Source organism: Cydia strobilella, chromosome 5 (assembly GCF_947568885.1).
Source record: "Cydia strobilella chromosome 5, ilCydStro3.1, whole genome shotgun sequence".
In the NCBI taxonomy this organism is placed as follows: Eukaryota; Metazoa; Arthropoda; class Insecta; order Lepidoptera; family Tortricidae; genus Cydia; species Cydia strobilella.
In genome coordinates, this window is record NC_086045.1 from 20,978,938 (window position 1) to 21,004,614 (window position 25,677).

At 40.9% G+C, this 25,677-nt stretch overlaps 1 protein-coding gene across 1 annotated transcript in view; it reads left to right on the forward strand.

The window, feature by feature from the left end:
• The window catches only part of LOC134741640 (tyrosine-protein kinase Btk), a 56,063-nt gene that overhangs the window by 13,134 nt on the left and 17,252 nt on the right, over positions 1 to 25,677 (forward strand). The window contains exons 3-6 of the mRNA XM_063674494.1: positions 7,056 to 7,184; positions 12,826 to 12,919; positions 14,179 to 14,361; positions 23,223 to 23,293. Coding sequence (XP_063530564.1) covers positions 7,056 to 7,184; positions 12,826 to 12,919; positions 14,179 to 14,361; positions 23,223 to 23,293 — 477 coding nt within the window. The remainder of the gene's footprint in view (positions 1 to 7,055; positions 7,185 to 12,825; positions 12,920 to 14,178; positions 14,362 to 23,222; positions 23,294 to 25,677) is intronic.

Consider the following 25,677-nt stretch of genomic DNA (forward strand, 5'->3'; position numbering starts at 1 on the left):
ACTATTCACTAACTGCTTACTCTGCATTCGAGTTTCGGTACTCCGCCAATTTATAAGCTGGGCTGCAAACTCGTTGCAGCGTGAATGTTTCACGCCGACGCCCGCCTGACTCATTTAAGGATTTAGATGTATCTTTTTTCCGCTCGTTTCCGCTGGAAGTTTTGCCATTTTGAATTGGCACGTTTTCAGCTTTTAAATTAGTAACAGGGGCCTTACTTAACCCTGGGAAACTTTAGATATTATATATGCCAAAAATTATTACCACATCATCATATTTTTGTATTCTTTTCTTATACCTACAGATTTTTGGCTTTTAGGAGGCGATGAGGCTTGAATCGTGTATTTGTTAAAGGCTTTTCTTTGTCAGGTCTGTCGGCTTATAAATTTCTACATGAAGAGGCCGGTGTCGATTTTAGTCTCAAAAATGTAAAATTGATTTTTTTATTTTTATTTTTATTTTTATTTTTGGGAAGCAGTCATCGTCGCCCATGGACGTAAGCAACATCACAGGAGCCACTTAAGCATTGCCGACTCTTGAGAACCCTAAATACCCGCTTCTTGAAGAATCCCATGTCGTAGCACAAAGGAAATACCTCAGGAGGCAACTCATTCCACATTCTGCACGTTCTGGGAAGAAACGAGCGGGATGCCCGCTTATTCATGGTGTGCCATGTGTCTAAGAAGTGAGGATGAGCTTTGCTCCTTTGGCGGGAGGTGCGGTGATAGAAACGAGACGATGGCACCAGATCAAAAAGTTCTTCGGAACATTCCCCATTGTACAGACGGTAGAACATGCAAAGAGAGCCAACGTCTCTCCGAAGACTAAGAGGTTCTAAGCCGTCAGTAAGTTCGGAATTGCCGACAATACGAACTGCCCGACGTTGGATGGAGTCAAGGGGAAGGAGCTGGTATTGTGGAGCGCCAGACCAGAGATGAGAACAGTACTCCATATGGGGTCGAACCTGCGCTTTATATAACAAAAGTCGGTGACCCGGTGTGAAGTACTGTTTGGCTCTGTTAAGCACCCCAAGCTTTTTGGAGGCCAGTTTGGCTTTTTGTTCCAGATGACTACGAAACTGGACTTCGTTCGTAATGTCGACACCAAGTATCCCGATACTTTTAGCGGTGGTAAGGGGAATGCCCTGAAACTTTGGCGCCGTGACAAATGGGGTTTTTTTGGCGGTTTTTTGATAGATTTAGTCCGAGAAATTTTACACCTTTTGTTACCTAATTGAAATAACAAGTACTGGTTTCTATTAGCACGTCTTCTTATCTTACGTTTTATCAGATCAGTTTTTTGAAAACAGACTCACTAAATTAGTAATGTTTGCTTGGACGTTTAGGTAAACGCGCGTAAAGCACTGATTTTGTCGCTCTTATTTGTAAATTTCGTAAAGTTTGGACTGCTAAACATGGTAATTTTGTATTACACATATCCTGTACTTGACGTTTATCAGACTACATTTTTATTATTATGACTTTGAAGTAGTGTAAATGAAAGTTAGACGAAATCAATTTTCTCCAGAAATTACTTCAAAACAAGTGACAATTTCTTTGAAAATCGACTTAGTTTCAACGTAACTTTGATACTTAAACAATCTACAACATTTGCTGAAACTATTCTTATACATCAATTTGTATAATTTACCACCATGATTTTTTGATGAATTTTTAAAAACTGCCCCTTCTCTTCATGCATTACCGGTGACGCACGCTCGCGACCTCATTATTAAAAGGCAAGATGAGAAGACGTGCTAATAGAAATCAATACTTGTTATTTAGATATTACGTAACAAAACGTGTATAATTTCAACGACTAAATCTATCAATTTTACATTTTTGCTCCAAAATCGACTACGGCCTCTGAATAGCAATATAAGCTCATTTCAGCAGAATTTACATTTCAGTTTCACATTCATTACATCGTGCCATTCACACAAAGGTTTTATCGTTTTACGTTTCGGGGTTGTAGGTTTGTACACAGTACAAAGTACAATCTATTCCCGGAACTATTACGATTTCGACTAATTATTAATTACCGTGATTTTGAGGTTTTAGTTGTTGTAAACACTAGTTAGGCTGCGTTTCCAGAGGTGCGAGGATTGTTTGTTAAGAACAAATAGTCTCACTTAATTTATCCTCGCTCAGTGTAGTGATTCTATTGGTTCTTAACAAACATCCCTCGCTACGTATCCTTACACATCTCTGGTGGAAACGCAGCATTAACCTAATCGTTACGTAGTTATTTGGGTGAAAGTACTTTTTCTTGTCACTCGTTACCGTACTTACGGTCGCCTGGGTGACTCTTAAACCCCTTTTTTGTGATGTTTAAAATAACATTCTTACGGCAGTTTGTAGCATCTCATACCTGGGTCCTAACTCCCAGTTCTTACTCCCACGGGCTGATGCTCTGGATTCTCCAATCGGCTATAATTCCTTAACGCTTTTGCCTTCTCTTCCTGTCTGATTCTCGTCGTCCAATTACTCCCTGAAACTTTTGATTTAAAATGTTTACTTTCTGGCTACCATTTCTAAATTCTCCCTGAACTCCTTCTACCCTATTACGGCTCTGACCCGTCCGGTTACTTACCTTGCTGTTTTTCTAATCACTTCATGTTTTTATTATAATTTCGAAGCTAATCGACCTAAAATTCACTATAAATTTTCCATTGACATATTTGTTTCTTTGTTTCGACATAATCCGTCAAACTATTAATTTACTCTAAATTCCTTAGCATGAAGTTTAGGTCGTATAGTTTTCAAGTAGTTTGTTCTAAATTTTATCTAAAAATTGTTACTGGTGAACAAATATTTTCAAATATTTTCAAAAATAATAACAAAGTAAACAATAATTCTAGAAAATGTTATCGCTAGCTATATAAGCGGCCCAGCGGACATCTGAATTCAGTTTGCTTCTAGTTCCCAACAAAGGAACATCAGTTGTAAGGGTCCGTGCGGGGCCAAGCCAGGCCCCGCACCATCAAGAAACCCTCGATCGCGCTCATTAAAAGGTTACCTGTGTTCCTGGCGAAGTCTGGCGCTCTCTGCACGCACCCAAGTCCGGTGGTGCTTTGCAGTTGCTCTAGCGGAGCGCCTCGTCTCCTAGGCGCGCGCTATCGGCGCGCCTCGCCTCAACAGGCGCGTGCTGTCACCGCGCCTCGCCCGCTATCGGCGCGCCTCGCCTCAACAGGCGCGTGTTGTCACTGCGCCTCGCCTCTTTGAAGAGCGTGCTTATCAGCGCGCCTTACCCAGCGCGCCTTACCGTGCGCGCGCTATCAGCGCGCCTTACCCAGCGAGCCTTACCGTGCGCGTGCTACCAGCGCGCCTTACTGTGCGCGTGCTGCCAGCACGCCTCACCTTTGCGCGTGCTATCTGCGCGCCTTACCTTTGCGCGTGCTATCTGCGTGCCTTACTCTTGCGCGTGCTATCTGCGCGCCTTACTGTGCGCGTGCTACCAGCGCGCCTCACCTTGCGCGTGCTATCTGCGCGCCTTACCTTTGCGCGTGCTATCTGCGCGCCTTACTGTGCGCGTGCTACCAGCGCGCCTCACCTTGCGCGTGCTATCAGCGCGCCTATCCGTGTGCGTGCTCCTGCCTTGCACGTGCTATTAGCGCGACTATAAACTTTATTTTATTCTTTTTGTAATTTAAACCATCTGTAGCGTGTCATATTTAGACAATAGCCGTTAAATAAAGAACCTACCCCTGTTATATCTATCTTTTCCTTTCTACCTCCTCACTCCCAGCTCCGTTACTCACTGCTCCAATATACGTGGAGGAGGGAGTAACGTGACAGTTTTGGCGCCCAACTTTTAAATTTACCGGCTTTCTTAACCCACTAAATTCTAAATTATAGACAGAATCCGTGTCTTTAAATCTTAAATAACTTTTCGGCCTCTTTCTGTTTAATTTTCTATTTCCTTAGTCAATATGGCACGTTTTTTAGATTATCTTATTATAGCAATCAGACTAGATAGCTACTTTTTTTATCACTTTTATTTCTAATGATGTATTTTTATAGGTCTTTAACTTTATAATAATTGTACTTCTTTTACTTTGCAGCTCAGCCCGTCCTCCTCCTCCCCTTTGTCCTTCTTCAAGCTCGTTTTCATTCTTCATTAACTGTCATTTTCCATTTCTTTCATTTTGTGTGATTGTATTCATCTGTAAATATTTCTTCATTCTCGGGTGGCTTAATAAGCCAGGTGCCCTTCTTTTTCTTTTCTTCACCCTGCAGAGCGGTAGTCCAACTCTGAAGAAAAAAATAAGCCTTATGGTCAAACACTACTTTTTTTTACTCTACTGTGGTAGGTCTACCCCTACCACAACCTAGAAGTAGGTTCTACCCCTACTCTCTATTCTCTCGTCGGCTCTAAACCGACTAGAACTTGTACATAAACTTATCTTCGCGGAGCGGCTGACTACTCCCTTAAAATAAGCCTTAGGTCGTTCATTATTATCTTATTATCTTTTCCAGTGGAGCGGCTGACTACTCCCTTCTATAAAGAAGCCTCAGGTCATAGCGAGGACTTCTTAGGAGTGTGCGTCATAGAGCGTGAACCACATCCCCTTCCTTTGCCAGAGACTTATGAATGCGTGATTATGACAGGAGATGTATGAGTGCAGGGAAGTTCCTCGATCTATTCATCTTCTTCTCCATTATATCACTCATCCTCTCGTTCCATTTATTCATCCCCATTAACGAGCTTGCTCTTTCTTTCTTCTGACTTACTGACTTACCTACCCACTTAATTACTTACCTACTTACTTACTTACTTACCTACTTACCTTACTTCCTTTACTTTCCCCTAAACTTAACTCTTCACAAAAAAAAACTGTAATGTAGCATCTCATACCTGGGTCCTAACTCCCAGTTCTTACTCCCACGGGCTGATGCTCTGGATTCTCCAATCGGCTATAATTCCTTAACGCTTTTGCCTTCTCTTCCTGTCTGATTCTCGTCGTCCAATTACTCCCTGAAACTTTTGATTTAAAATGTTTACTTTCTGGCTACCATTTCTAAATTCTCCCTGAACTCCTTCTACCCTATTACGGCTCTGACCCGTCCGGTTACTTACCTTGCTGTTTTTCTAATCACTTCATGTTTTTATTATAATTTCGAAGCTAATCGACCTAAAATTCACTATAAATTTTCCATTGACATATTTGTTTCTTTGTTTCGACATAATCCGTCAAACTATTAATTTACTCTAAATTCCTTAGCATGAAGTTTAGGTCGTATAGTTTTCAAGTAGTTTGTTCTAAATTTTATCTAAAAATTGTTACTGGTGAACAAATATTTTCAAATATTTTCAAAAATAATAACAAAGTAAACAATAATTCTAGAAAATGTTATCGCTAGCTATATAAGCGGCCCAGCGGACATCTGAATTCAGTTTGCTTCTAGTTCCCAACAAAGGAACATCAGTTGTAAGGGTCCGTGCGGGGCCAAGCCAGGCCCCGCACCATCAAGAAACCCTCGATCGCGCTCATTAAAAGGTTACCTGTGTTCCTGGCGAAGTCTGGCGCTCTCTGCACGCACCCAAGTCCGGTGGTGCTTTGCAGTTGCTCTAGCGGAGCGCCTCGTCTCCTAGGCGCGCGCTATCGGCGCGCCTCGCCTCAACAGGCGCGTGCTGTCACCGCGCCTCGCCCGCTATCGGCGCGCCTCGCCTCAACAGGCGCGTGTTGTCACTGCGCCTCGCCTCTTTGAAGAGCGTGCTTATCAGCGCGCCTTACCCAGCGCGCCTTACCGTGCGCGCGCTATCAGCGCGCCTTACCCAGCGAGCCTTACCGTGCGCGTGCTACCAGCGCGCCTTACTGTGCGCGTGCTGCCAGCACGCCTCACCTTTGCGCGTGCTATCTGCGCGCCTTACCTTTGCGCGTGCTATCTGCGTGCCTTACTCTTGCGCGTGCTATCTGCGCGCCTTACTGTGCGCGTGCTACCAGCGCGCCTCACCTTGCGCGTGCTATCTGCGCGCCTTACCTTTGCGCGTGCTATCTGCGCGCCTTACTGTGCGCGTGCTACCAGCGCGCCTCACCTTGCGCGTGCTATCAGCGCGCCTATCCGTGTGCGTGCTCCTGCCTTGCACGTGCTATTAGCGCGACTATAAACTTTATTTTATTCTTTTTGTAATTTAAACCATCTGTAGCGTGTCATATTTAGACAATAGCCGTTAAATAAAGAACCTACCCCTGTTATATCTATCTTTTCCTTTCTACCTCCTCACTCCCAGCTCCGTTACTCACTGCTCCAATATACGTGGAGGAGGGAGTAACGTGACAAGTTATATTATAAGCCCTTTCCATAATGGGTCATCTACTTAGCGTATTAGTATAACGTACAAAAATCAAACATGATTTACATGATCAATAATAACCTGTGATTACCGTTTTACCTTTACATACAACCTGGTTATCGGGAATCATTTATTTACACCCCAGTTATCGTTCGATGTGGAAATTCCACATTATTTCAGAGCGCCGAGCTTTTTCCGGTCGGTTGACAACTTCGTTCCCAGGCAAACCGTTCGCGCGCCGCTTCACTTTTACTCAATTAGTGGTTGCTGTACCATGCTACCGATGTTTTGGATACATTTTTATGCTATATGTGTTATGGGGATATGATATTTAAATTAAAGTAAAACCGCTTAAGAAAATTCTTACCAAGTCAATAACGCAGTTAATCAGGAAAGCGTACTAAGCATTGGTACTAAGCGGGTTTTGCACATACTTCTATTATCAAGGCTTTAGAATGTGTGTTCAAAGTGTTCAAACATTTTTTTAAACCTCGGCTGCGCCGATATATCTGATGGCAACATTGGCGACTTTACATTTTTAAATCGTGTGTATCGATTTTGATGCAGATTTAACCTTTTTAAAAATCTGATCAGATTATTTTACGAGCAAGTTGACATGTAGGTACAATTATGTCATACATATTAAACTTCTGTCTGTACCATCTGAGATTACTAGGTCATCTAGTGCTCTCTTATATATCCATAATTGTTCATTGTGTGTGTGTGTAGAAAGCGGGATAAATACCTGTTTTTTTTTCAGAAGCGCAAGGAGCGCGGGCGAATCGAGACGGAAGCGATACACACGGTGGAGCAAGCGGAGCTGGGCGAGCTCTGCAAGCAGCTCCCCGAGAGCGACGGCGACAGCGCGCTCTTCAGGTATCCCTTCCAGGTAATACACCTACTGGCCGAGTCGAGACGGACGCGAGCCACACCGTGGAGCAAGCGGAGCTAAGCGAGCTCTGCAAGCAGCTCCCCGAGAGCGACGGCGACAGCGCGCTCTTCAGGTATCCCTTCCAGGTAATACACATTTACTGGCCGAGTCGAGACGGACGCCGCGAGCCACACCGTGGAGCAAGCGGAGCTGGACGAGCTCTGCGAGCAGCTCCCCGAGAGCGACGGCGACAGCGCGCTCTTCAGGTATCCCTTCCAGGTAATACACACTTACTGGCCGAGTCGAGACGGACGCGAGCCACACCGTGGAGAAAGCGGAGCTGGGCGAGCTCTGCCAGCAGCTCCCCGAGAGCGACGGCGACAGCGCGCTCTTCAGGTATCCCTTCCAGGTAATACACACTTACTGGCCGAGTCGAGACGGACGCGAGCCACACCGTGGAGAAAGCGGAGCTGGGCGAGCTCTGCAAGCAGCTCCCCGAGAGCGACGGCGACAGCGCGCTCTTCAGGTATCCCTTCCAGGTAATACACACCTACTGGCCGAGTCGAGACGGACGCGAGCCACACCGTGGAACAAGCGGAGCTTAGCGAGCTCTGCAAGCAGCTCCCCGAGAGCGACGGCGACAGCGCGCTCTTCAGGTATCCCTTCCAGGTAATACACACCTACTGGCCGAGTCGAGACGGACGCGAGCCACACCGTGGAGCAAGCGGAGCTGAGCGAGCTCTGCAAGCAGCTCCCCGAGAGCGACGGCGACAGCGCGCTCTTCAGGTATCCCTTCCAGGTAATACACATTACACACCTACTGGCCGAGTCGAGACAGACGCGAGCCACACTATGACGTATACGGGACAAGACATTCGAAGGTTAACCCTTACACGTTAACAACGGTTGCCTTACATACTATATGGATTTCATGGTTTTAATTTGCATCACGTTCGGTAGGATTCTCTAAAGGTTTTCAGCTCGCTAATTTTATGAAGTGTTTCGTGTTCACGCTCTACGTTGGTGAAAACTAAACGTTGAACTTCTCGACTATAAAACTGCTCAGTTTTTAATTTAATGATTTAGTTAAAGTTCTACTTTTTTTCACTGTCGATTTAAGTTTTCAGTAGTCTCAAAGTCCTCTCTAGAGACGATTCACCGTCGTCTCTAAAGAAGCTGTGCTTCATTATAACTTAAGTTTTTGCACAGGATTTTTTTATAATTTTATTCACATGAGACTTATTGGACTATTTAAATGCAAACTTCACATTTCAAACAACTACCCAACCCTGAATGTAAGCAGCCATTACTGCAAGCAGCCATTATTAGCATGATATTGTTTACCACTTAATCGTTTGTAGTGGTTCACACGTTTCCCAAGTTTCGCTCATAAGTCCTTATAGTTGTCTATTTTATAGATGGCAACGCTAGATAGCATACGCTTCACATAAATTAGGTTGAGCATCAGTGGAGCCCCGGCATCGTTAGACGAAACGCTGATTCTACTGGATATTAATGAGCGTCGCCGTGACGGGTAATATGGCACGCCTTCACTTCAGATTACGACCTGATTATACCTAAGCTCTGTATCAGGTCGATTGCTCAATCTACTACCGTGAAACCACCCAAATATATTAATTCCAAAATCTCCCAACTATGGACCAAAATTTAGGGAAGCTCCGGCAAAATTGTAGTTTTTTAGAGTTCCGTACCCAAAGGTTAAAAACGGGACCCTATTACTAAGACTCCGCTGTCCGTCTGTCTGTCTGTCCATCCGTCTGTCACGAGGCTATATCTCATGAACCGTGATAGCTAGACAGTTGAAATTTTGAAGATTGAGTGATTCTTGAGGAAGGTTTTGTGTAACCCGTGCGAAGCCGGGGCGGCGGGTCGCTACTAGTTATTATGATATAATGATATAATGGGTATTGGATATCTTCTAGAGAATACAATACAACTGAGTTAGTTGTTACCAGATGCGAGCAAAGTCGAAAGAAAGTTAGAACTTGTATAATTGATTTGTCTGATCTAGTTGTTCCTTTACGCCTGACCTTTTGGCCTTACGTGATTAGTTGATTACCTACCTAACTTTTGATAATGGGTGTAGGTGTCAGCTTAAGTTCTTAGGAGAGAATACGCTGCTTTCTCAATTGCCTACCACCACTACACTTTATAAAACAACTAGCGACCCGCCCCGGCTTCGCACGGGTAGTTAATCTAATTTACACAAAACCTTTACAAATTATACATACACTACCACTCAAAAGTATTTAGGCACCCGCAATTTTCACCATACAATTGTATACAAAAATTATTTTCAAAATCATACTGTTCGATCGCAGGCAAATGACTCTTACATGTTGGATTGAATTTTTATTTAGGTAAATATATTGAGCCTCAAATTGTTGACAAAGACATCCTTTAAAATTTCGAGTTTACTTTATGCAACGATTTCAAAAACCCTTTTATGTACTTGATACAAAATAAAACAATTTTGTACTGGAAAAATGATTTATGGATTTTTTTACGTTTGCCATTTGATGTACACGAATATTCTGCACATCATCTTGAAGCTCGATATGTCTGTTAAATTAAAAAAGTAAACTCCACAAAAAACTGTTACCCGACTGCGACTTGGCGGGTTAATTCTGAAAGTCGATTTTGTATACAATTGTATGGAAAAAATTACGAGTGCCTAAATAGTTATGAGCGGTACTGTCCTGTCTGCGCGCGAATTCCGTGCACGGCTGAGGAATGTTAGGAATGTTGGGCGTCATGACAGAGTAGTGTCGTTTTGTACGTACGGGCGCGGCGCACACCCTCCCACTTCCTCGACCTCTGAATGCACGGAATTGGCGCGCGGACAGTAGTGTATAAACCTTCCTCTTGAATCACTCTTTCTATAAAAAAAACCGCATCAAAATCCGTTGATACAATGGACAGACATACAGACAGCGGAAAGCGACATTGTTTTGGTTTTATACTACGAGTAATATAGTGAAGTCCCCTGCCGCGTCTGGCTGTCTACACGGTGGCTAAAAAATAAGTGCATTCCCGTTGCCAGGGAGTTTTTGGGATTATACTGAGCATCTTTGGGACCAACACCGAAATCGCGAAAAAAAAAATTTTGGCTGTTTCATACATTTTGGCTGGTCATAATTACTTAGTATATTGTATAAGATTAATTTTAATAACAAAGCTATGAATATAAAAATACAAATAGGCTTAAAAATAATAATACAAACTAGGTATAAATAAACTTAAAATAAAGGCCCTATAAATAAAACACGTCCTCCAAGTCACTGCCGATGGGCAGTGTGCCCAGAAGGCTGGCTGCATTGCCACGTTGAATGGCAATGCTAATGCGTCCATTTGCTGGTCCATTTTCTTTGGGAGGGTAAATTTTTTTTTCGCGATTTCGTGGTTGGTCCTATAGTAAAAGTTGCTCAGTATAATCCCAAAACCTCCTTGGCAACGGGAATGCACTTATTTTTTAGTCATCCTGTATATTTATGTATGTTAGCGATAAATTAAAATACTGTAGAACCGATTTTCATGCGGTTTTCACCTATCAATAGAGTGATTCTTGAGAAAGGTTGAGGTGTATAATTTGTTAACTAGTGCAAAGCCGGGGCGGGTCGCTAGTGCTAAATATTGTATGACTTGAAAAAAGGCCCGGGTATGTCCTTAAACTACGTCCGGACCCGGGGGTATGTCCTTAAACTTCGTCCAAAAGAGAGGTATGGGCACTGTGAATGACCTTTCGCTTTGTATGGTAGGGCACAGGACAGCGGATGTCATTCCAGATCTAGAGCAGAGCCCAACTGGGGAAGTACCTCCACCTTACAGAAAACCGCAGCCAAATAACACTAGACCCTACTCATAGTGTTGTGTTCCTGCCGGTGAGTAAGGTTGCCAGAGCTCAACGAGGGAGAGGAGTGTTAGGGTCGGCAACGCGCATGTAACTCCTTTGGAGTTGGAGGCGTACATAGGCTACGGAGACTGCTTAACATTAGGCGGGCCGTATGCTTGTTTGCCACCGACGTAGTATAAAAAAAAGGCGATTCCATAGAATCTTATGTAAAATTGCCTGCATACGTAATACTGAATATACCTCTCGCGTCGAATGATTGTTCCCTTTGTTCTTTACCTAACTTTTGAACGACGACTGTGGGTGTCGGCTTAACCCTTAAATGCATAGTGTAGGATGCAGCCTACACAACAAAAACAATAACATCTATTTTTATACATAATTAGATAAAATCTATTTGTTCTGTATTATTTCAATAGTAAAACTAATCCGTTTTCCGATTTTTTTTTTACTTAAATTTACTAAGTATTTTAATTTATAAAAATAACAAACGTTTTAAGACGAAATGTCGGAAATCTTGGAAAAATCCAGAAGTTGATGATTTTTAGTATGTAATTTGATTTGAACGTTTTTTTTTCGGGATTTGTAATTATTTTATATTTAAAAACTTTATCATAGGTATATCACAAATAGTGTACCGTGTGCCTTTCTGATGGTAATAATTTTTAGGGTTCCGTACCTCAAAAGGAAAAAACCAGGGACCGGCCCGCTATCCCTTATCGGGGTTTTATAAGGGTATTGCATAAGGCTTAACTCACCATACCCTTTGCCAGACGAAACCCTTTGTTTTGCTTTTAAAAACCCTTATATAAAGCTACCACATTTGAGTAATCGGTAGCCCAAATACCCTTACAAAACCCTTATCATCCGCTCACCAACACCTTGCATATTGCTTATAAGGGTTAGCCTTATAAAGGGCTTCCCTTTTAGCATATAAGCGTGCTAATTTAAGTCGTCTACTGTTCATAAAGCACACATTACTTCGAATCCGAGCGATCGTCGGCGGCGACGGCGGCGTTCTTTGACTAGGCACGTCTTTCTTTCCTTTTCATACACTACCGTAGATATATACTAATCCTGTCTCTTTCACGCAAAGGGAAACCTTTATAAAAAGCGCTTAAAGATAAGGGTAACCCTTATTAAGAGCTAGCCTTATTTTTGGTTAGCTTTTCGGTAAGGGTTAGTCAAAGGTAAGGGTATGAATGGGCTTGCAGTTCAAAAGGGAAAGTCTTTCTATGTGTTAGCCGTGTTTAAGTGTCGCCCATTGAAAGGGTTTTATCGCGGAAAGGGTTGTCCGGTCCCTGGAAAAAACGGAACCCTTATAGGATCACTCGTGCGTCTGTCTGTATTTTCCCCGAAACTACTGGACCAATTAAGTTGAAATTTGGTACACATATGTAAGTTTGTGACCCAAAGACGGTCATGTAACGTAAACAAATTAATTTTAAACATGGAGACCACTTTTAGGGGGGTGAATGAGAAAATTAAAAAATAAAGTTTTTCAAACTATATCGTGTTACATATCACATGAAAGAGCTCATTGTGAGAATCTCAAATATATATACCAGTCCATGTCAAAAATTGCACGCCTTAAAAAACGGTGATTCCAGAGAATCTTATTGTAAAACGGCCTGCATACCTACTAAATATTAATCTATAGGTACTACCTAGGTATCTTCATACATGTCCATCGCTTTGAATTCACGCGACGTTCGATATGCCAGTGTTCAGTCCCTTTTGTTAAACTCTGTGTGTTACGAGAGTATACACGTGTTGACATGTGTGCAGGTGGGGTACACTGAGCGTTGCACCGACTATACGTTGTACCTCGTCGCCGGCAGCAACGCCGAGCGTGTGCAGTGGATTAACTCTATCAGATCAGGTACGCAATTTTTTAATTACTTTTTTACCAGCCAAAGAGTACGAGTATGCTATAATCTTCAATTAAATGATTCTAAGTTTTTATAAAACGTTTTTAACCCTTAAGTTGCCATCATGCTTAAAACAAAAACGCATCTCTACAATAAGTATTACGGTTCGAAATTGAATGACTAGAAAGGAATCTCATATGGTTTAAGGGTTATATTTATTAGCTCTAACGACTCCTCTCTGGATGGCCAATGAAGGCAAGCCAGAGCCGAGAGTCCTGCGGGTCCCCTTGGGGTCCACTCCGACCGACGAAGACACGCCGGAGACGGAGACCCTGACCGACTCTCGGGAGCACTCGGGTCCGTGTCCGTGGAGTCGTTACTCCCCAACAGCTCGCCTGCTGCACAAGCTGCCCTGCCTTATTATTATTACAATAGTCTTTTAATAATGTTCACAGGTAAACAGTATACAATCAAAAACCCTCATATAAGTCCGTGAACGCCCCTCCGCGTGACGTCACTTCCTGTAGGGTTACTTATTTAGAAGGGGACGCTCACAAATTTCTGAGTAGTCAGGTCAGGTACCTAACTATGCAATTTACACCTCGGTGTTGGTGAGAGTCACAATTGTCTAAATTAAAAGTTTTATTGTGTTTGTTATTTTAGCATATAAGCCAACGGACCGCCCGAGGTAACTCTGCATGGTATTTGCAATGACAAAGTGTGACAATGTTTTAAATTCTGATTCTGATTCTGAAATGCAAAGTTAGCTTGGACAGACTGCAACCTTAACGTCTGCATTTCTCAAAGCCTCCTTATTCTACTGACAAAATTGGTCTACCAGACTATTTATAATCTGGCAAATCCACTTTATCAGTAGAAAAAGTTGCGAAATTTGAATTTTGCATTTGTATTATGCACATTATTTAAATTTCCCGCCTTATTCTACTGACAAAATTGGCCAGACTATTTGCTAATGATAACTACTGCCGGAAATGGCTCGCCAAACTACATACCTAGGTTTGTATATTATGGCTCCTCTACACTATCGGCGCTGATAGACGTTGACTGGCGTGCACGATAGTGCAGAGGGCGTACTCGGCAGTCCCCGCCAGTCATCGTCTATCATCGCCTGCGACCCGTGAGTTGTCGGTTACTACAGGCGATAGTGTGGATGCTTGCACGATGATAGACGATGGCACTATCAGCGATCATCGCGGATAGTGTAGAGGAGGAGGAGGAGGAGGATTATATGAATGACGTGTTCCACCAGTGTGCATATCGAACGGGCGGGCGCGCTCCCGCTACCACCCGGCCGCGTGGTCGCGCAGCTGGTCGTGCTGCGACGCGGAGCGGCGGGCGGCGCCGGGCTGCGCGCTCGCCGCCTTCTGGGCGCCGGAGCCCGAACCCGACCTGCTGCAGCATAAGGAGAACAAGAACACTAGTAACTTACAACGTGAGTATACCTTTGAGTATCTACTAGTCTTTTTGACGTTAATTGATTTAAACGCTTTACTACATCTGTCTTTCCGTCATGTGTGAGTCTTTCGTCTCGACGTTCGTTAAGGGTCCAGCGGTGTTGACCGCCCTGGCTGAGGAGTTTCATATTTAGTGGAGGTGAGTTCCTTGGATACGTTTAACAAATTAACAGTCTGCTGAAACTAAAGACGATATTAATATGGAATAATGTAGCATTCATCAATGTAGGTAATTTCACAATTTGAGATTTAGGTATTATGACACTACGTTGATTTAAAGTTTAGGTATTTTGGGAAAACACACAGAATTCTGCAATTCTGGAATTCAGGCATTTTGACATTTCATTTCGAAATCTAGGAATATTAGTAAAATGGTTAAACGGGAAATAAAACTAAAGCGGACAGGATAATGTATAGATATGTCGAGGCAAATTCTTAGATTTTGATCATTTTATGAAATACCATTTTATAATTGATCATACTATATGTTTAGATTAGGTTTGACTTTCGGTGGACGGTGTGGCCAACCTAACATTTCATGAAATGATTGGAGAGAGAGAGAGAGGAATGCAAGAGATATAAATCATATGAAATGTATGAGAGACGAAGCAGGAAAGATTTTGACGGATAACAAGAGCATACAAGAACGCTGGAAGAACTACTTTAGTAAACTTATGAACGAAGAGAATGATTGGAGTGGAGTGCTAGAAAATGCTAGAAATAACATTGGTATGGTGAAAGAGATCACTATAGAAGAAGTAAAAATGGCCGTGCAAGGTATGAAGAATGGGAAAGCGGTTGGGCCAGATGGTATACCTGTGGAAGTATGGAAGTTTCTGAAAGCGGATGGATGGAAGTGGCTGACTTTATTCTTTAATAAGTTGTTGCAAGAAGAGGAAATCCCTGATGAATGGTGCAACAGTTCACTGGTGCCCGTTTTTAAGAATAAGGGTGATGTACAGGATTGCAACAACTATCGAGGAATAAAGCTCATGTCACATAGTATGAAGATATGGGAAAAAGTGGTAGCGAGACGAATGAGAGAAGAAAGTGAGGTAACACAGAACCAATTTGGGTTTATGCCGGGCCGGGGAGCTACGGACGCCATATTTGCACTTCGCCAACTGTGCGAAAAATACAGACTTGCGCAAAAGAACTTGCACATGGTGTTCGTGGACCTGGAAAAGGCATACGATAGAGTCCCCCGTAAGGTTCTGTGGTGGTCTATGAGAGAGAAAGGAATGCCAGAGAAGTATGTGAGGCTTGTTCAGGCGATGTATGATAGAGCCAGTACTCACGTCAGGTCTGAAGCTGGAGTAACCGACAAGTTCAATGTGGCGGTAGGTTTACACCAGGGATCGGCTTTAAGTCCATATTTGTTCCTCCTGGTTATGGATGCTCTGACATCGAACATACAGGAGGAGGCACCCTGGTGTATGCTGTTTGCCGATGACATTGTTCTTGTCGGAGATAATGCACTTGAGGTCCAGAGCAGGCTGGTAAAATGGCAAGAAAAGCTGGAAAATGTGGGACTGAAAATAAGCAGAACCAAAACGGAGCACATGTTCTGCGATGTCGGTGGTCTATCCAGTTTTTCCCATATTACCTTAGATGGTGTATCCCTACCAGTCTGCCCCGACTTCCGGTACCTTGGGTCATTGATCCAGGGCGACGGACGCATAGACCGTGACGTGAAAAATAGAATAAATGCGGGATGGATGAAATGGCGACAGGTCTCTGGAACAACTTGCGATCCACGAATGCCTCTTAAACTTAAGGGGAAAATTTACAGGACGATCGTGAGACCTGTTGTAATGTATGGATCAGAATGCTGGGCGATGAAAGTGACGGATGAAAGAAGAGTGCACGCAGCGGAAATGAGAATGTTGAGATGGATGTGTGGAGTGACGAGAAAGGATCGGATTAAAAATGAGTATATTAGGGGAAGTTTCAAAGTAGCACCAGTAACGGAGAAGATAAGAAGTAGTAGGTTAGCGTGGTATGGGCATGTGATGAGGAGGGATGAATGCCATATAGGCAAAAGAATGTTAGGGATGAATGTTGATGGACGGAGAGCGTATGGTAGACCCAAAAAGCGATGGATGGATTGTGTGAAAGAGGATATGAGAAAGAAAGGAGTGAGTGCTGAGGTGACGAAAGAGAAGAGAATGGAAGAGAAAAACATGTTGTGCCGACCCCACATAACGTAGGAAGAAGAAGAAGAAGATTGCCACATCATTAAATTATCATTTTTTAGATCTGGGGCCCGTTTCTCAAAAGCCTGTAGCTTGTAATACAAGTGGAAATGATTTTTATCATAAATAATAAAAATCATAAATCATTTATTTCGTGATAAACTTAAATAATAGCATTACAAGGAAAATTATAAAACCAAACACAACAAACAAAACAAACAAACAACAAAAACAAAACAAAACAAAACAAACAAAACACAACAACTAACAAAAGCTGTCAAAAAGTGACATCCGCTTGTATTACAAGTTACAAGCTTTTGGGAAACGGGCCCAAAACATTTCTTTGTTCACGAAAGATACATTATATTACTATGTAATGACTGTAGTACTTACATCTATCTAAATTCTGTTCAGTCGATGTCGCGAGATAAGTCTGTGTAGGCAAAGATCTCAGCAACACGAGTAATCCGCGATAAGCTGCTTTAGGTTTCTTGCTTACCACTTGTGGTTTTTTCTACAAAATAGGGACCTTATTGTCGATGGCGCTTACGCCATTATTAACGATGCTCCGATATTAATACAATGCCGCGCGACGCTGTGCGCCGTAAGCGCCATCGACAGGTCCCTTTTCATAGATAATGCCTCATTTACGTATTTTAGCCCCAAGACTCAGTCGCACGAGAAAACTTATAGCTGAAATAACATTTCCATCATTATTAGGGTTCATTCATTAATTACGTCACACGAATTTCGAGGTTTTTTGACCCCTCCCCCTCCTTGTCAAACTTGGTCACATTTGGCAAACCACTCCCCCCCTGGTGTGACGTCACATTTTTTCAATGAAATCGACAAATAGAATTGAGTAGGTATTATTTATTTTGATAAAAGAAATATTAGTAATTTTATAACCCAAAACAGATTAGGAAAGAAAATTGAACGATTAAGAAACGATTATCGTTCCAAAAACTTGTTATTTAACTGTACAGCGAATAAAATAATTTAAATGAGTTAATGTGACGTCACAAAGTTTGCGACTCCCCCCTCCCCCTTGTCACAACATGTCACATTTTCTTGATATTTTGAGCACCTCGGGCGCTCCGATATATCTGATGGTGACTGTACAGTAAACTGAGATAAAGTTCGTGTGTTTCAGGAAGCAATGAAACAATAGAAATATTACTTTATTTGAGTTCATGCTGTCCTTTAGAAAAATTGTAAAATTTGTGACCGGGTTGTGAGGTTGTGACAGGGAATTCAAAAGGGAAAATATGAAACGGGAAAACGGTATAGAGAGTTCTATTAAATGTTATCCTATTCAACGTTATTTATAGTAATAGGATTAATAATTTTAGTCAACAATTGTACTTTTATTGATAGATTTGTCTAAGAAATTTAACTTAAGCGCATTTGTCGTCATCTCGATCGTTTGATTGTTGAATTTACAGTATTGTCGATTTATTATATTTTACCCCAAGGCAAACTAGTCTCCGTGATCACATACTTCCTTCCTTGTTGCACCCGAGGTTGATACTTTATCAGATTAATTGTCTTAATTGTCCATCTTTTAAGGAAAATATTCTACACCACTATCAATTTGTGATGCGTCTGTAGATCTCGCAGAAGGCTGTATACCATATGCTCTATAGTCTATAATATGTTATAAGAGACCAGCCAGTCGATTAGCTGATGACGTACGTTATCTAATCCGTCTCTTTCTATCTAGTTGAGTGTAAACAAGTGAAAGCGAGACCGAGCGCCGCCTGCGCCCGCGTCGAATGGTGAATGTAGGACGCGACCATCTTTTGAAGCCTCGCTACGTAGCTTCGGAGAATATAAAGCCTCGTCTCTCTTTGTAATCGATTTTCTACTTTTACTTGCATTATTGTGGGAACTGGTATTATTTTCATTGTAAATATTGTAAATAAAATAAATAAATTTAAACCATCGAATTTAAACTGTTGTGAGACATACTAACATTAAATAATTTTACGGTTTATACTCAGTTGTTTTTACTGTGAGTTTTGTGTGGTCTAGGCTCTCCGAAATATGTCGTGCGAGTGACTAAAAACAAGTGAGTCTAAACCGTAAAATTATTTAAAATAAATTTATAACAAGTTAAATATAATTGATTATTGATTTTTGTCAATTTTAATTGTAGTTACATTAGTATTGTGATTAGAGTTGTTGTGTTATGTGAGAAAGACCCGCTCTGCTAAGCAATCTTAAATTCCACTCTACACTAAACGAAATGTCAATTAATTAACAATTATTGTGTAATTTGTGTATAAAGCCCTGTACTTATTGTTGGTTCTGCAATGGTAAAAATGTAAATAAATATGAAATACGTATTCATAAATTATATGTACTCGCTTCTTAGTTATAAGACATTGACGTGTAAACTTTATTAATGTATGTTTATAAATAAAAAATCTGAATCACAATCTGAAATACAAAAAGGAATATATCGCTTGTGTAGAAAAAGGCAGCGAGCCGCCAGACATGATTAGGGTCAGTGTGACGCGCGCCTTACCGCGGATACGGTATACGGTACATTGACACGTTAGTCGGCAGTCGCAGCTCGGTGTCGCGCGGACGTCCGGCGTCGCTCCCGTCCCCGTCCCCATGCTGCAGAACAAGACCGAGCCAGAAGCCATGGTCACCAAGAAAAAGTCCAAGATTCCGTGCCTATCGCTGTCGTCGTTCCTGCCCGCGCTCGAGGGTACGAATCCGTGACCTCTATTCGACGGCCTCGTCAACTGTTGCGTTTGCGTTCACCCGTCTTGTTGCACTCACTTTCTTGTCTCGATCAGGTGTAATGTAACCAAGTTTGTGTAATTCATGCAAAAGTGTTTGTGGTTTTAAGTGTTTTCGGCTGTGTTTAATGACGTCCTCATTTATTACTCGTTTAGCTTCAGAAGACTTTAACATATTGCCAGTCACTTTTTTTACATATTTTTACCTCTACTTCGTTGATGATTGGTTTGTCCACGGATACGTGTCTGGAAAGTGCTAAAGTATTGTTGTGAATCTGTTTCTTTGGATTGCCGTCTGTGCTTGCGTCATTACCACCGGGTGGTGTATGGTGTGTTTGTGTCTTTAACCTGTATCCTGTATGTATGCCTTAATATTATTATTATGTTCTTGCGTCATATTGATGAAATCGTTTCATTTAAGTATTTAGCTTTTATAAATATTTTCATTTTGTTTAGATAGTCAAAATAACATTCGATTCACGACGACCTGTCTGTCTGGTGTAGTCGGTAGTGATCCTGCCTATGAAGCTGATAGTTCTGGGTTATGAATTAGAATCCCGGTAAGGGCTGAGATGAGCACGGATAATTGTTTCTGAATCATGGGTGTTTTCTCCGTGTTAAACGATACATAAATATTTATATTATATACCTATATCACTGTCTAAGTACCTACAACACTTTGTGTAAGAATGTCCTATAATATGTATTTAATTATTTATTCAAGTAATATTCCAATCAAATACAACACCGAGTTATATTAATACGGGTTACTCTCAGTATAAAAAAATATTCTCGTAATTTAGCATAGGTACACAAATCAAGGTTAGCGACTAAGTGTATATGATTGTTTACAAGTGCATAATACCACAACTGCCACACGAGTATATACTTCATCGCCAGATAATTGTAGGTGAGGATTAACAGACGTAGTTATATTTGCACAAATTACCGTATATATGTATCTAAGTCCCAGTATAGGTAATATTACGTAACCATGTCGAAAATTTAAAGGTCCATATGTACTGTAAACAGACTGTAAAACGTTGTATTTACGATACATATGCGAATAGGTAATTCGCAACTCGTGTAGATTTAAAACACTCCCTTCGGCCGGGTTTAAACTATCGCTACTCGTTGTAAATTTCCTATTTTTGGCACTTGTATCGTAATGTACTATATATAGCACTGTTGCTACATAACTGGAAAATGAAATGAGTCTGAAGTCTAAATGACCGTGGAAAGTGTGTTCAATTTATATTCACATTTTATGTCGCGCATTCATCAGCAAATACGACTTTTAAGTAATGACATGCGGCGTTTCTTGTAGCTTGCGTCAATTTAATTGTCGTACAGATTAAGTACCACATAACATAACCGGTGCGGTTCGGTATAGGCCACCTTTTTGAATTTTGATAGTTGCCTGTTCTCGTTGCACTTTTATGCATTCCGAAATCAATTACGTGATCGTTACATAATTATCGTATATCGTCTCAGATTTTATGTATATAAAAATTTGCTAATCAGTTATCACATTTCCTCCCGCGGACGCTTCGGCTGTGGAATGAGCTCCCTGCCGAGGTTTTCCCGAGGGGCTACAGTATGGGGTTCTTCAAAAAAGGAGTGTGCAGGTTTTTAAAGGCTCGGCAACGCGCGTGTAATATCTCTGGTGTTGCAGGCGTCCATAGGCTACGGTAACTGCTTACCGTATGCTGTATGCTTGATTGCCACCGACGTGGTATAAAAAAAACATACCTAAATAGAATCGAGAAAAAAAATAACGACACCTAGCTATAGCAAACTAACTAAGAATGTTAAAATATTTTGAATTAGAAAATATTATATAGGTACTACATATTAATAAATAGCTAAATACAAACTTAGGGAGCTGCGCTATATATACACGGTGTTTTTTTTTAAAGTCCGTTAATTTCAAGGGTGCATTCCTTAGCTTAAATTAAGTCACTTCTATTTATCTCCATTTGGAGATAATCAATGATTTATTTTTATCTGATAAGGCCCCTACGAGCGTGTACCTTAGGGCCTGTTTACATATTGATTCGTGTTTAGTACGAGTTTATAGATTTGCTTCTAAAAGCAAGCAGCACTGTCTCGGCCGATCGATATTCGAAACTTCATTGATATGTCATAGTTTTCAATTGTTTGGTTGATTTAAATATAATGTCGGTGTTACAACAACGCTATTAAGGGGCTACCTGAGGTTTTCATCGATTTTTGACAAGTTTTGAATCGTATCTCCTACTTTTGCACTACATATAGAATTATAAGACAAGCGGCTATCGGTTCTTCAATCTTTTATCTCCATTTTTGTCTACCGGATTGTGAAAAAAAAATGAATACTTATTTATTTATGATTGTTTTAAACATTGTCTAAAAAAACACTTTTTTCGTATCTCGATTGCTGTGAAAGATCCTACTTATACGAAATCTACATATTTGGGTTCGTCTTAGACGTCCCTAAAAATTTGTCTAAGGTTTTAATTTTAAACTAATTAACACAAAAGTTATGGCCAGAAAACCAGTTTTTTGGCCTAAAATTGTTCAACTTTGATGCCAAATATTTCGAAAACAATGAACTTTGAAGTAAATATGGGATACTATATTGCTAAAATCCGTTGCTGTTAATATGATAAGTTACAAAAAACATTAGAAAACTAAGGGATTCAAATCGAAGGTCATTGGGGCATGGGATCCCCTTAATTACATTTTATAGTATTTTTCAAACTGGAAGGGTACGCTGATATATGTCAATTCAATACAATTTTATAAATTGCATGTAAATGACACCTGTCAGCGTACCCTTCCAGATTGAAAAATACTTTAGCCATACCCCGAACTTAACGGAGTTTTAAAAACCGGCCACGTACGTACGTACTTTTTAGTATTTGTTCTTATAGCGGCAACAGAAATACATCATTTGTGAAATTTTCAACTGTCTATCACGGTTCATGAGATACAGCCTGGCGACAGACAGACAGACGGACAGACGGACGGACAGCGGAGTCTTAGTAATAGGGTCCCGTTTTTACCCTTTGGGTACGGAACCCTAAAAACACCGTGTGGGTAATATCAAAACTCTAAATGTCTATGTAGGTATCTAATGTAGTTTATAAAGACAATATTTGATTACAGCCTTACTTTTAAGGTACGAATTAAAAAACTTGGCCTTTGCCATTTATGTCATTGCAAAAAGGCATATTGCTTTAATATTGATCCCACCAAAAACATAAAATTGAAAGATTGCCAAGTTCATCAACGGATTCGCTAATAAAAGAAATGAGATTGAGATCTAACGGGAAACCAAGTTCTTTCAAAGCCACTTACTAGACGACATTTTCTGTCATGCATAACGTTCTTAAATTGCTTAAAATTATTTATTTGCTACTCAATAGCCAGATTTTAACTTTAATACTTATTTAATTGTAGGTATACGTAATTGATATACTTATCCATTGGACAGTTGACCGCACTTAAACTATCGTGAGACATATTTCAAAATATTTATCAGTACGGTTTTTACTCACTATTATTTTTAGTCGCTTTTGGCGACATGTTTCGGATTCTTTGGGAATCCTTCCTCAGGCACGAGTGTCCGCGGCGGTTGTACGTCGTGCACTGCCCGCGCCGTCCGCCTCGTCGTCGTCGTAGCATATTTTGGACAGTTGACCTTTAGGAAAATTATTGTATTGTCAAAATCCTATTCGCATCCCATTAGACTGAATTTCGAGCCGAGTGCAATTGTTACTTATACTTGCAGTTGCATATGCTATCAAAATGGCTGCCAGCTTAGCTTGGGCTGACGGCTGACTCTGGTTAACACTTAGGTACTATTATGTACTTATCATAATATGTAATGTGTTGTTATATTTGCAGCGGTGACTGCAGCGGTCACCATGCCCGGGGGAGGCGGCGCGCCTCCCGGCACTCCGTCAGCTAAACTTAAAGTGAGTTATTACAAGCCTCTTTCAGCCAATAAACATTAACCCGGACCCAGGTATGTCATTGGACCCGGGTATGTCCTTAAACTACGTCCAAAAGAGAGGTATGGGCACTGTGAATGACATCTCGCTTTGTGTGGTAGGGCACAGGACTCCAGATCTAGAGCAGAGCCCAACTGGGGAAGTACCTCCACCTAACAGAAAACCGCAGCCAAATAACACTAGACCCTACTCATAGTGTTGTGTTCCTGCCGGTGAGTAAGGTTAATGCCAGAGCTCATCGAGGGAGAGGAGTGTTAGGGTCGGCAACGCGCATGTAACTCCTCTGGAGTTGCAGGCGTACATAGGCTACGGAGACTGCTTAACATTTGCCACCGACGTAAAATAAAAAATAAAAAATTAATATTAACCATCATAAAAACAACTACAAAGTGGGGTTCAATAGAAATTGCAAATAATGTCAACAAACCGATTTACCTTTATTAGGTACTTCGTTATCTTACACTTTTTAAGGACAATCATTATCTTGTCAACAGTTTATACTTATTTTTTTTTATACTACGTCGGTGGCAAACAAGCATACGGCCCGCCTGATGTTAAGCAGTCTCCATAGCCTATGTACGCCTGCAACTCCAGAGGAGTAACATGCGCGTTGCCGACCCTAACACTCCTCTCCCTCGGGCTCTGGCAACCTTACTCACCGGCAGGAACACAACACTATTAGTAGGGTCTAGTGTTATTATTTTATTTATTTAAAATTATAGGTAAAATACCTATTAATATTTAGTTAACACAACTTTCGTTAAAATGTTAGGTTATATGTCCTAATTAAATGCTAACAAAATCTGTCATATTTGTTTACATTATTTGCAGTTGCTGTTAAACTACACAGAATGGAGTTCCAATTAGCTCCATGCATGAATTTATTTTTATTTTTGGATTCATAATTTATATCGTTGGAACACAGGAAATGATAAAAATACTTTTGTAAACCTTAACATTATTTTATTAAAAAAATATTTAAAATGTTGAAAATTTTTGAGCGGTTGAAACGCTCATAATTTTTGGCGCGAATTCGACAGAGCGTGATGACGTCACACGTTGGGCGGCCCAACTGACGTTTGCTACTAATGACACTAATCTGTCGAACGCGTGACGTCACGTGGCGTTTCGAGCGTTTCGCTCACTAGCTTTTCGCGGGCAAATTTTTGTACTTTTTATTTATAATTTTAAGTAATTAAATGGTAATTTAAAAACGGAAATGCATTTGTAACATGATATAACGGTAACAAACATCCGAATAAAACATATTTCGTTCAAATATAAACTTCATGCACGATGCTAATTGCGTCATTCGAGCTTATGGTTATTATACAATAACGAAGAGTTATGGTTATTATACAATATATTCTGTAATAATATTTTCTATAATGTTAATATCCAGGGTGGAAAATGGGGACTATGTTTGTGAGGAGAAGCGGTCGTCCCCTTGCCTCTTAAATAAAAAATAAAATAAAAAAAAACATTTATTTCGGGCCACAGAAATAAATAAATACTGACTTTGTTTAATTTGGTCGCTGCGGCAGTCGTTAAGAGTCCCCGGCAAGCTCGGCCGAATTTCACCTTCACATACAAACGGAGTTTCGTTCTCATTTTAAAATTACGTGTTGGATTGTAATGAAACTTTGCACATACAATGACATGAGGTATATCTAGGTCTGAAATTAGTTTATATAGCTCCAGATTATAAAACAAACGAAATAGAGCAAAGACAAGCTTTGTATGAAAAACTTAAATACGCTGTATTTTTTTAACTATGGTAACTGAAGCTACCTAAACTAATTACAGACATAGATATACCTTATCCTATTATAAGTACATACAAAGTTTCAGAGCAAACTAGCTACTCGTTTGAAAGCGTAACTACGTTTGTATGGAGAACCGAGCTTGCCGGGGACCCTTAAGTTTCGGGAATGGTCGTGTTGACGTATTTTTTATATAACAGGGAGAAAGCCATTATTAATCGAAGGGAGAGAAAGATTGCCGGGGCATTTTAATAAATGTAAAATTACTGTAATAATTAGCCTCATGCATGAAGCTTATATTTGAACGAAATATGTTTTATTCGGATGTTTGTTACCGTTATATCATGTTACAAATGCATTTCCGTTTTTAAATTACCATTTAATCACTTAAAATTATAAATAAAAAGTACAAAAATTTGCCCGCGAAAAGCTAGTGAGCGAAACGCTCGAAACGCCACGTGACGTCACGCGTTCGACAGATTAGTGTCATTAGTAGCAAACGTCAGTTGGGCCGCCCAACGTGTGACGTCATCACGCTCTGTCGAATTCGCGCCAAAAATTATGAGCGTTTCAACCGCTCAAAAA